Source organism: Pan troglodytes, chromosome 7 (assembly GCF_028858775.2).
Source record: "Pan troglodytes isolate AG18354 chromosome 7, NHGRI_mPanTro3-v2.0_pri, whole genome shotgun sequence".
Taxonomy (NCBI): domain Eukaryota; kingdom Metazoa; phylum Chordata; class Mammalia; order Primates; family Hominidae; genus Pan; species Pan troglodytes.
This window is the reverse complement of record NC_072405.2, coordinates 96,667,163-96,680,534: the sequence shown is the minus strand read 5'-3', so window position 1 is coordinate 96,680,534 and position 13,372 is coordinate 96,667,163. Positions and strand designations below refer to the sequence as shown.

Sequence of the window (13,372 nt, the reverse complement as noted above, 5' to 3'; positions counted from 1 at the left end):
TTGGCCAGGATGGTCTCGAACCCCTGACCTCAGGTGATCCTCCCACCTCTTGGCCTCCCAAAGTGTGGGGATTACAGGCATGAGCCACCGTGCCCGGCCTCTCCTTCTTTCTTTGATAAGCATTTACTGACAGTGCTTGCTGTATACCAAGCAATCTGCTCTATAGCCAATGCCCATGTTCAGAATGAGTTAACTGAACTCTTTTTATTACTTTTTTAACTCATCTTCCTGCCATTATATTGCTGCCAATTTTCTTCCTGAAACACAGGTGGACTCCATGTCATTCCACCCATGATGGCTCACTGGCATGGCATAAAAATGAATTGTCCACATTTTCAGCCTCATTTCCCTGAGATCCTACAAGGGCCTCATGTGAGAGTCTAACCAACTATTTGCTGGTTCCAAGGGTGTCATGAGTGAATTTTGTTTCCCCTTTGCCTCACAGAATACCCTTCCCTATTTCTCTACCAACCAGAATTCTACTCATCCTCCAGGATTCACTCCAACTCCCACCTGTTCTACACATGTAGGATCTATTAAACCAATTTTTGTCATTAATTTATAAAATGATTGTAAACTCCTTTCAGCAACCAATTATAAATTCCTTAAACTTATTACTAAAAATACAATGGGGTCACAAAGAGAATAATAAGACGCTAAAGATGAAATTAAAGACAACCTCTGCCTAATTTTTGGACAACAGTTTCAGTGAAATAAACCCCAAGTCATGGCACTCAATGAATGGGCTAAATGAATGACTATAACTTGATGATCTTGTCATAGTTAAAATGAACTTCATGGTTTGCTATATTGCAATATCAGCACCATGTTTTCCAATACGTTCTCATTTAATACTGTAGAGTCAAGGCCTGAGTGCTTTATTCCATAAAAGAGAAATATCCCATAAAAATAACATTTCTCTGCCTTGAATTTTCTAGATTTTGAATGTGTTTTAAAATGGTGGGCTTTAAATTGAATCTGGAAGGGAAATCTGAGTATGTAAGAAATATATTCCAGGTACACATAGAATGTGTGAGTAAATGAATGCAAACAGTACAATTCGACTAGCTATCAGTGCAGTTATGTAGACAGTTATGAAAGAATACAAAGGTAAAGGAAGACTCGTTTGTGAATGGCCTTGAATGACAGCCTAATAGCATGAATTTTAGTATGTAATAAAAACTTTATTAATTTAAAACCTTCTACAATTTTAGGTATAAGTTCACTCACGGCAATCTTTGTAGATCATAGTTTTGGGCCTTTAAGTCATTAAATCATTTGGGCCTTTAAGTCATTTAATATTTAAGTCATTAAATCTTATGAAATAACATAGTTTAGATCACTATCCATGGAGAACCATACATATAAACTGTCCTAAATACTACCTTTCTTTCCTTAAAAAAATTACAAAGAAGGACTGACAACTGATCAAATTTTGCAACTTCTCTCAGTAACTCATGCCAATGCTTGACAGTCTCTTGAGGAAGCCCTACAGATTATCTAATCTCATTGACTGAACATTCATTATTTATATAAGGAAATGTAAAGAAATTGAATATATGCAGAATGAAAGAATCAAATTACGCTGTACTAAATAAATTTTAAAACCACATGTGTGATAAAATATAATTACAGATGCATAAAGAGTGCTATATTACCCTGGAGGTAAAGGCTGTGGTCTCTCCCATGTGGTGGTTCGAGTATTATGATCCACATAATAGGTTCTACCATGAGGATCTTTTCTTTGTTCCCACCTTTAATAAAAATACAAAAATAACAGTAAGAGACAACACACTAGGACAATCTTAAAAATGACTCTTCCTTATAATCAGAAAAATTACAGATAAGCTTTACATTAAAAGACTATACACACACACAGCTATATATACAAAGGCTATTATATATATATACAGAAGTGTTCATTTTCTCAATTATTAGTACTTTTTTAACCTCTTAATTATTCCCTTTTTATTACAGTATTGGAAACTCAAAGTATAGTTAGCAGAAAAGGAAGAGAATACCCCACATTTTAAAAAGTTACTTATAGAATTCCAAATTATCAGAAAACAGAAATTGAATCAAGAATGAAGAAACCTCTCTCTCCCCTCCCCCTCCCCCTCCCCCCTCCCTCCCCCCTCCCCACAGTCTCCCTCTCCCTCTCTTTCCACGCTCTCCCTCTGATGCCGAGCCGAAGCTGGACTGTACTGCTGCCATCTCGGCTCACTGCAACCTCCCTGCCTGATTCTCCCGCCTCAGCCTACCGAGTGCCTGCGATTGCAGGCGCGTGCCGCCACGCCTGACTGGTTTTCGTATTTTTTTGGTGGAGACGGGGTTTCACTGTGTTGGCCGGGCTGGTCTCCAGCTCCTAACCGCGAGTGATCTGCCAGCCTCAGCCTCCCGAGGTGCCGGGATTGCAGATGGAGTCTCATTCACTCAGTGCTCAATGTTGCCCAGGCTGGAGTGCAGTGGTGTGATCTCGGCTAGCTACAACCTCCACCTCCCAGCCACCTGCCTTGGCCTCCCAAAGTGCTGAGATTGCAGCCTCTGCCCGGCCGCCACCCCGTCTGGGAAGTGAGGAGCATCTCTGCCTGGCCGCCCATCGTCTGGGATGTGAGGAGCCCCTCTGCCCGGCCGCCCAGTCTGGGAAGTGATGAGCGCCTCTTCCCGGCCACCATCCTGTCTAGGAAGTGAGGAGCGTCTCTGCCTGGCCGCCCATAGTCTGAGATGTGGGGAGCACCTCTGCCCCGCCGCCCCATCTGGGATGTGAGGAGCGCCTCTGCCCAGCCATGACCCAGTCTGGGAGGTGAGGAGCGTCTCTGCCCGGCCGCCTCATCTGAGAAGTGAGGAGCCCCTCTGCCTGGCCGCCGCCCTATCTGAGAAGTGAGGAGCCCCTCCGCCCGGCAGCCGCCCCATCTGGGAAGTGAGGAGCGTCTCCGCCCGGCAGCCGCCCCATCCGGGAGGGAGGTGGGGGGCAGCCCCCGCCCGGCCAGCCTCCCCGTCCGGGAGGGAGGTGGGGGGCAGCCCCCGCCCGGCCAGCCTCCCCGTCCGGGAGGGAGGTGGGGGGCAGCCCCCGCCCGGCCAGCCGCCCCGTCCGGGAGGGAGGTGGGGGGCAGCCCCCGCCCGGCCAGCCGCCCCGTCCGGGAGGGAGGTGGGGGGCAGCCCCCGCCCGGCCAGCCGCCCCGTCCGGGAGGGAGGTGGGGGGCAGCCCCCGCCCGGCCAGCCGCCCCGTCCGGGAGGGAGGTGGGGGGCAGCCCCCGCCCGGCCAGCCGCCCCGTCCGGGAGGGAGGTGGGGGGCAGCCCCCGCCCGGCCAGCCGCCCCGTCCGGGAGGGAGGTGGGGGGCAGCCCCCGCCCGGCCAGCCGCCCCGTCCGGGAGGGAGGTGGGGGGCAGCCCCCGCCCGGCCAGCCGCCCCGTCCGGGAGGGAGGTGGGGGGCAGCCCCCGCCCGGCCAGCCGCCCTGTCCGGGAGGGAGGTGGGGGGCAGCCCCCGCCCGGCCAGCCGCCCCGTCCGGGAGGGAGGTGGGGCACACCTCTGCCCGGCCGCCGCCCCGTCTGGGAGGTGTACCGAACAGCTCATTGAGAACGGGCCATGATGATGATGGCGGTTTTGTGGAATAGAAAAGGGGGAAATGTGGGGAAAAGATAGAGAAATCAGATTGTTGCTGTGTCTGTGTCGAAAGAAGTAGACATAGGAGACTCCATTTTGTTCTGTACTAAGAAAGACTCTTCTGCCTTGGGATGCTGTTGATCTATGACCTTGCCCCCAACCCTGTGCTCTCTGAAACATGTGCTGTGTCCACTCAGGGTTAAATGGATTAAGGGCAGTGCAAGATGTGCTTTGTTAAACAGATGCTTGAAGGCAGCATACTCGTTAAGAGTCATCACCACTCCCTAATCTCAAGTACCCAGGGACACAAACACTGTGGAAGGCCGCAGGGTCCTCTGCCTAGGAAAACCAGAGACCTTTGTTCACTTGTTTATCTGCTGACCTTCCCTCCACTATTGTCCTGTGACCCTGCCAAATCCCCCTCTGGGAGAAACACCCAAGAATTATCAATTAAAAAAATAAATAAATAAAATAAATAAATAAATAAAAATAAAAATTACCCTTTTTCTGACATTTGATATTTATCTAGGATTACAATAATTATGCTAATTAGTTCTAGTCTATTTTTGTCTGAATACATTTTAGGTATTCAATAAACACTAATTTTCAGTTTCCAAAAAAAAAAAAAAAAAAACAATGAAGAAACCTTCAACTTAATATTAAATCCAAGGCACAAAGTGTCTATGAAATAATATACTGATTTTGCTATAATTTCAAAAGTACCCATCTAAAAGATTTTTAGCAGAAATCGCCTTAAAGAAATATGTGTTGATACTGCCCCATGAAAATTCTTTCATCTGTGTGCACAGTATCTTTTCTTTGTGCATATCTATCCTAATTTTGGTTTTGGTTTTGGTAGGTCTCTGAATTTATGGAAATGACGTTTTTATCTTTTTCCTATTCTATTTTGAAGACTCTCAATCTCTTGTTTCTCCCATTCTCATTTTTTCTTCTGTGATTCCTGTTAATTTCTCTTTAGTCTTCTTAATATGGTAAAGAAGAATAATTTTTAAAAATAAAAACTGGTGGGCCGGGCGTGGTGGCTCACACCTGTAATCCCAGCACTTTGGGAGGCTAAGGAGGGTGAATCACCTGAGGTCAGGAGCTCAAGACCAGCCTGACCAACATGGAGAAACCCCATCTCTACTAAAAATCCCAAAGAAAAAAAAAAAATTAGCCAGCCATGGTGGCACATACTCCTGTAATCCAAGCTACTTGGGATGCTGATGCACGATAACTGCTTGAACCCAGGAGGTAGAGGTTGCAGTGAGCCAAGATTGCACCGGACTCCAGCCTGGGTGACAGGGCAAGACTCTGTCTTAAAAATATAAAATAAAATAAAATATAAATAAGTAAATAAATACAAACTGGTACTTCTGAGTTTAAGACACTAGTTTTCAATTTTAAAATAGAATAACCAGAAAATATTTTCCTTTTTCTTAAACACAAGAACTCGAGAAGGCAGTGTTTCAGAAGCGACATGAGAGAGTATTCCTGGGGTGCTGACAATGTTCTCTTTCTTGACTTGTGTGATGGTTACAAATGTGTATTTTGTGATAAATCAGTTTCATCTATATATTTTGAAGGAAAGTACTTTTCTGTGTATGTGTGATGTTTCACAATAAAAGATTCTGTTTTTAAATGTGAGTGCTTATCAAGAAGCCCTAACTTGGAATGGTGAGTTTTGATAAGTTGTCCTGCACCAAGAGGGAGGCTCAAGGATCTCCCATAAAGAATCCAGCACTCTTTCCTTCTACCTCCCTTCCCCATCTGCAAAATTTTGAGAGAGGATCAAATAGCTTTTCCCGATGATTTGTTAATATGGTAAATTTATATTTTCAAAAAAAAATTTTTTTTTTTGAGATGGCGTCTCGCTCTGTCCCCCAGGCTGGAATGCAGTGGCGCAATCTTGGCTCATGTAAGCTCCGCCTCCCGGTTTCACACCATTCTCCTGTCTCAGCCTCCCAAGTAGCTGGGACTATAGGCGCCAGCCACCACGCCCAGCTAATTTTTTGTATTTTTAGTAGAGACGGGGTTTCACCGTGTTAGCCAGGATGGTCTCGAACTGCTGACCTCGTGATCCTTCCGCCTCGGCCTCCCAAAGTGCTGGGATTACAGGCGTGAGCCACCATGCCCGGCCTATTTTCAAATATTAAATCAATCTGGGAGAACCCCCCCCAAAAAAGAACCCAATTAAATTTATTTTTTTATTAAGAGTGCTTATTTTCTTTAAATTATTTTTATACACGATAACCATATATACTGAAACTACTCCCTAGTTTGCACCCATAAACACATACATACTTAAAATGACAAATGCACACAAAAAATTTAAAAAATTGTTTAGTCTGCATCTAACAAACCTAAGTCACAAAATGCTTAAGTAGTAACCATAAACAATAAAGATTCCCAAGTTCAGAACTGACTCGGGATCACAAAAATTATTAAACTTGCCTATTATATCCTACACTGGAACACTCATGATATTCAGTACTGTAAAAACTTAGATATTTCTTATAAAGCATTTCACTAAAATCAGACAATCTGAAAGTTATGATTTACTTTATTTGTTTATATAAAAAGCTCACGGGAAAGAAGGAGTTAAATATAAAATTTCATTTTAAAGGCCTGTCAGGAATATGTCTAACATGTAACAATGGGCTATTCTGTATGAAAGCTTAACTACCAAAACCAAATGAATACCTAAAAACCTGATCAAGTTTCACTTTTGCTATTTTTAGGTAATAATTCCCATAAGCAGTCCTTGAATTTTTATTGCTGTCCTACAGCAAAATTTCCTGGTTTCAACTGTTTCTTCACAAATATCCTTTACTATTTTTAATTTAGCTTTAATTTTTTATCAAAATTACATATACTTTCAGATAGTTTAAAATATACCTTCATAGCTATATAATTATATATGCCTTCACATAGTTTAAACAGAGTCATACAGTCTGTGAGACTTATTGCAAAAAACAACAGTACCTACTGTCTCTTTCACTTCATTTTCCACTCCCCAAGGCAACATTTTCAACTGTTTCAGTCCATTTTTTTGGTATTTACTTCTTTTACTTATTAACTTCCTTGACTTATTGTGATTTGTTTAATTTCAAACATAATGTATTGACTTTTTATTAGGAAAGGTGAAGCTGCAGGTCTCTTTCCTGCACACATACACATCTACACTTACCCTCCTCCCAACCATTCCAAATACACACATATGTTGTACCTTCCCTTACAGTTATCATTATGACTATGTAAACTCTCCCCACAGATGAGCCATGGAACATACCCCAATTTCTTTTTTTAAAAAATACTATTAGCTAGAAAAATTATCTCCACTTCCATTTGCTTATTGTCTACATTCTTATCGTTAAACCCCAAATACTTTTCCAGTTGCATAAATCTCCTCTTAAAACGTTCAAGCTCATTAGCTGTTCTATGATTGCACCTGCCTTCTGATTAGCTTCTAGTCTAGAGTGAGTGCTGTCTGAGGCCAGTTTGGGCTTTCCTTTACCATTGTGCGGCATTCCTTTCACTCCTCTCCTAGCAGACCCTCTAATTCCTGCCTCCAACGTCTTTTACTTTCACTACCCAGTTTTGGGAAAACACAAGTCCTAGTAGCTTTCTAAGAAAGAAGACATAAGAAGTGAACTTTTGGAAACCTAGGATATGGAAAAATGTATTTATTCTATGCAAATACTAAACAGTGTGGCTGGATACAGAATTATATGTTGGGCATAATTTCCTTCAGCATTTAAGGCATGGACCCACTCTCTTCCACTGTCTTCTAGCTTTTCGTGTTGATTCTAGGAAATCTGATGCCATTCTGATTATTATGAAACCTGCTTTTTCAATCGCTGAAAATATTTAGAATTTAATTGGCCCCCATGTACTAAAGTTTTCACAACAAATTGTCTTAAAATAGATCTGTTTTCATTTATCATCCTGGATTTTTAGTGAGTCTTTTCAATAAGGAAATTTGTGTTTATTCTTCAATAAAGAAATTTGTGTTTGTTATTTTGTTAAGGACTTCCTCCCATTTTCTCTCTTTCTAGAACTTTTCTTATCAGACTGTCTGAACTGGTCCTTATGTGTTACTGTCTGGCAAATTTCTTTACCTTTATCAGTCAAATTTCACACTGAATTAAATTTCCAAGAGTTTTTTAGTCCTTTGAGTATTCCATTTTTATAGCATTGGGTTCTTGTTGTATGTATGTTGTATCTACTTTTATCCCTCAGAGGATATTAAAATAGTCTGTTATCTTTTTTTTGTTTTTTTGAGATGGAATCTCGCTCTGTCACCCAAGCTGGACTGCAGTGGTGTCATCTCAGCTCACTGCAACCTCCGTCTCCCAGGTTCAAGCGATTCTTCTGCCTCAGCCTTCTGAGTAGCTGGGACTACAGGCGCGTGCCACCATGCCTGGCTAATTTTTGTATTTTTAGTAGAGACAGGGTTTTACCATATTGGCCAAGCTGGTCCCGAACTCCTGACCAAGTGATCTGCGCGCCCAGGCCTCCCAAAGTGCTGGGATTACAGACGGGAGCCACCGCGCCCAGCCCTAGTCTGATATCTTAAAACAGTATTTTCTAGGTTGTTTTTTTGATCTCTATCTTTCAAATTAAGAGGTTTCCCTCAGATATCTAATGAGAAGGGCACTGAAAACTTACTGGGAGTTTTATGTGCCTGGGTGGTGCTTGTGGATTGTGGATTAATTAAAGAGTGATAATAATGGGACTGTTTTGTTAGAGAACAATCTATATTAGTATTTTCAGTGTTTTGGAGAGGTCTTCAATAGAAGATACTGTTAGTCTCCTGGTTGAGGAGGTAAAATCCTGGTTGTCAATATTCTGGGATCTGTGTTGGGTGTGTATTTGAAAATTTACTTTACAACCTTCTTCACTTACTAACCTTTCAAAGGCTCACTTACGTCTGCTGATTTAGGACAGTATCTCTGACCTCCAATGTGCCTGGTGTTCCCAAGCGTCAAGTATCTCCAGTGAGAAAACCCCTAGGCAGAGCAGAAGTTCTGGCTGCAGGGAAGGGAATTAGGGTTTCTCAAACATTCAGTCTTGCCATTTACAGTGTCATCTTCACTACCACTTCTAAAGGCATCCAATGCTGCCAATGCATATTCTGAGCTTTTCCCACTGACAGGCCAGAATCCAGCTCTCTTGGGTTTGCTAAGTGAGGTGCACTTAACCATCCTCCAAATGACTGCAGCCCCACCAACAGCTTGATGGCAACCTCATGAGAACCCCAAGTAGAAGCACCCAGCTAATGCACTTCCTGATTCTTGATGCTCAGAAACTGTGTGAGATAAGTTCTGGGGTAATTTATTATATAGCAATAAATAATACACAAGGAAACGCTACAAACCATTCAAAAGAATTAAGGGAGACCTATATATTAGACCATACGCTCCACAAAGTTTGGGCCTTCATCTGTTTTGCAAATCAGTATACTAACAGCACCTAGTACAGAGCCTGCCACACAGACAAGGAGTTTAATAAATATTTGTCGATTAAATATTTGGTCAATGTGTGAATTTACTTGTACTGATTTGGAAATCTGACTAAGTTTTTTTTTAAAAGCAACCGAAAAACTATATACAGTATGATTCTATTTATGAAAATATTTTATGCAAAATAATAATTTATATAGCTGCTCTCTAGCCTCTTCATCCACTTTTGTCTCATAGAACTTGTCACTATCGGACATTACTCAATGAGTTTTTTTACATAAGGCCACTGTTTGTCTTCCCACTGAAATACAAGCTTTACACAACAGGTGCTACACAACAGAGCCTTGAGCTCTCCTGCCCTGCTGCACACACCTAGAACAAGGCTCTCAAATATTTGCTACTGGAATAATATATATAGACACCACTCTCAGTGGTGAGCTTAAGAACTATTAATATTTCTATATGACTTAAATATTGTATTTGGTCATGTCTTAATTTTGTAATCAGAAACAGTTTTAAAATTGGGGGAAAAAATAAACACAACCAAGCCCTCCATCCATACAATGGGCTATGAAGCCCTTTTCTGTTTTATCCTGAGTTAACTTCAAGTATTTCTAACTTACCATCTAACAAATATTCAGTAAGCACTTACGTTCCAAGCACAATGCTAGTCACTGATCTTTTAGATCACTTCCAGATTTCAGTGTGTTTGTTCTAAACAGAATTTGTCTTTCTCAAACTAAATTTCTTGCTACACAGAACATTATATTCAGAACTGCTTTCGGTTATCTTATTTCTAATTTTCTAAAGTGCATTTTCTAGAATGCACTTTATTAGATCTATAATGCACTAGATAAGGAGTAGGCAAATTTCTACAAAGAGCCAGACGGTAAATATCTTAGGCTTTGTGAACCAAAGGTATAATCAAGACGATTATGTAGGTACTTACATAAAAAGAGACTCCTGCCCTGCTCCACCCTCTCTGCTTGTGCTGGGGCATCCCGGGTTGTGGGCATGTTGTGTACCCAGTTCCCGCTGCTGACAACATTCTCAGAACACAGAGTTCCTGGTCCACAAGGGAGCAGCCTGGCCAATTTCACTGTCTGCCCCAGGGACTCCTGAATCCCTGTGTGTGCCCTTCTCTCCTCCCCTGGCAGCTGGCCCAAGAGGTGTCACCGTGCTGAGATGTCACTCCCAGGGTATGTGTCCACGGCTTGGGACCTGGTAGCTGCCAAAAGTGAGTCCCCAGAATGTGGTGGTGACGAGAGCAGGCCTTGGGCAGCAAGGGAGGAAGGTACTTTCAGGGGGAAGTGGTACAGGGGTAAAGGGGGCTGCTCTGGCTTTGTCTCCATGACTCACAGTGACAGCCTGCTAGAGCTGTACCTATAAAAGTGGTGGGCTGGATTTGGCCAGAGACCAGATAATCCCGTAGTGAAAATTCATGAACACCCCTCAAATAGGTGCAAATTACCAAATTACTGATTAATGAGAATTCTCAATAGAACTCTAATTTATAACTGCCACACTTCACCTTCAACCATAACCCTCTTCTGCCTAGTGTTTAGGTATGATCTCTCTGTCTCACTAAAACATTATATACAAATTTTCAAAACCTAGTACTGAACAAAGACTTTGCTTAAAAAAAAAAAAAAGAAATGTGGAAGAATTTTGAAAAATATATTACAATAAAAATAATAAAATTTGGTGAACGACTGGGCAACTGCTGGCTTCAAACTTATATAACAGGGGTTGGCAGTAAGACTGCTGCCTTGTCATAACTACAATCCCAGAGTTAATCCTCTTTCTGTCTAGTATTGGCCAATCTCTCCCTCCACTGACCTACTGCATCAGCAGATCAACCTGTCAGTCTCTTCCATTTTACAAAACAATCTACCCCTCAGTTCTGTATGTCCTCTTGCTCACTTCTTTCAAACATTCCTCCTTCCCTTTGTCTTCACAGAGAAAGAGTTTTCTACATTAGTTCACATGCTTCCAAAGAGTCCTCTATCACACTTCCTCCCCTCTCATTCACTCCCAACTCACAGCAATTTGAATACAGCTCTTATTATTTCCCTGAAACCACACTCTGTCATGGGTCAACAATAAATAAACTCTTTGTAATTAAGTTCAATGAGTGCCTTTCAGTTCTTATCTTCCTAGAATTTTTCAGTGGCTTTTGACCTTGTTAACCATTTCTTCCAGAGGCATTTACCAGCCAGAGCTTTTGCCCAATTGCTCAGTCATTCTAAATCATTTAATGTAGCACAAATTCACTTATATAACAAATATTTATTGAGTGCCTGCTATACGGTAGGCATAGTTTTGAGCACGAAGAATATAGAAATAGACAAAATAAAATCTCCCTTCAGTCTAGTGGAGAGACAACAGATAATAACACTGTGTGTCACATAATTTAAGTGCTAGAAAAATAATAAAGGTTACATCATGCTGATTAGAAGAAGCCTACTCAAAAGAGTTCACACTCCATCTATAGTAAGTTCTACAGCAGGGAAAATTAATCTATAGTAGAAAAAATTAGAATATTGATTGCCTCAGAATCACAACTTTCTAGGGTGATATTAATGTTCTGTATCTCGATAAAGATTTGAGTTACACAGACATACGCATTTGCCAAAATTCATCATAATGGTACATTCAAGACTCGTGTTTTTCTTTCTTTGTCATCTTTATCTAAAAAAATTTTAAAACATATTGAATTCCAGTTAATGATTTGCAAGCTGAAGTGTTGAGGGGCAAAACATATTGATGTCTGCAACTCATTGAAATGCACTAAAAATCAGATGGATGAAGAGATGAAGAGATGAGATAAGGCAAGCACAATAAAGGGTCAATTGTAAAATCTAGTGGGAAGTGTATGGGTTTTCACTGCAAAATTATAATTTTCTGTACATTTGTAAATTTTCAACATAAAATGTTGGGGAAAATAAAGCAGGATACGGAAATGTGGGGAAACTGGCTTGATTTGGACAGGAGACTCAAAAAACACCTCTGGAATGAGGTAACATTTTAACAAAACCTGAGTATATTTGAGAATACATAAAAGAGCACATGCAAAGTTCTTTAGGCAAAATCGTGCTTGGCATAACACTCAAATGTTATCTCCAGGCTAGAATATTCTTCTTCAGTTCTGGAACTGTACATATAACTGCCTCCTTGGTATACGGCATGAGGTACATATATCAACTGGATGCCCTACAAAATACAGAACACTTTCTCTTCACTCTCCTACCCTAAGTCCAACATTCTATCATTATTTCAGTCAAATATGCCACGACCCAGTTGCCTAATCACTATTTAGGGGCGGGGGTGGGGGGGTGGGGGGGAATTCAGAATGTATTTTTAATCTCTCTGAAAAGTACTCAATATTAATACACTGTCCAATTTTTCACTGACACATACTTTAAATTAGATTTTGATACACAGAATTTTTTTATTTCATCTACATATCTCTATATAAAGTGAATTAAAAAAATGTGGAGAGTAAAGGGTTAACAAAAGAACTTGAAGTAGCAGTTCTCAACTTGGCTGTACATTACAATCAACAGGATTGAGGCACCCATAGTCCTATCCTGTTGTTAGCTAAATGACTCAGTAAGTTACCAAACAAAAGAAAACACAGGAACTAAGGTAAGATTTTTAAGCAAAGAGGGAAGATGATGTGGAGTTGAAAACTGCTGACTCAAAGGGTTACACAGCCTGGTGCTGTGTATGCCAGAAGAATCCACCTTGGTTCCACTGTTTTTCTATTCTATCTCCCCACAACTTATTATCAAGACCCATCTTATGTCAACCTAAAATATTAGCATTTACCTCACTTCAGGCTCTCTTAATTTCTCCCCTGGATTAGTGGCTTTTAAACTTTTTTTGACCACAGTTTACACAGTAAGAAGTGTGTTTTATATAAATATCTCTGTGTATACCAGATTGCTATTTATCTACTGATTTTACTTACATACACACACATATACACACAGACACACACACAGAAAAACAAACTTTCAGGAAACAATGCTTATTCTTACTACATTTAACATCTTCCAATATTTCCTATTCTCGCCTATATTTCTTTATTTCATTATGTGTTCAAATGCTGGTCATAACCTATTAACGGGTTGCACTCTACAATTTGAAAAACACTAATATAGATTACTGCAAAATTCTAATACAAAGATCATAAGTGGTGACAACAAGTCTGCTGAAGCATTTATCTGGTCTCAACAGAATTAGGTTTATGTACTTACTGTTTTGAACTGGAATGCCGGCTTCCCTCATTTATAAAACA

At 41.1% G+C, this 13,372-nt stretch overlaps 1 protein-coding gene across 6 annotated transcripts in view; it reads right to left on the bottom strand.

Annotated features, from left to right (window-relative positions):
* The window catches only part of WWP1 (WW domain containing E3 ubiquitin protein ligase 1), a 122,775-nt gene that overhangs the window by 40,393 nt on the left and 69,010 nt on the right, over positions 1 to 13,372 (bottom strand). For all 6 annotated transcript variants that reach the window (XM_519843.8, XM_063817239.1, XM_009455598.5 and 3 more), the window contains one exon: positions 1,659 to 1,754. In XM_519843.8, coding sequence (XP_519843.4) covers positions 1,659 to 1,754 — 96 coding nt within the window. The remainder of the gene's footprint in view (positions 1 to 1,658; positions 1,755 to 13,372) is intronic.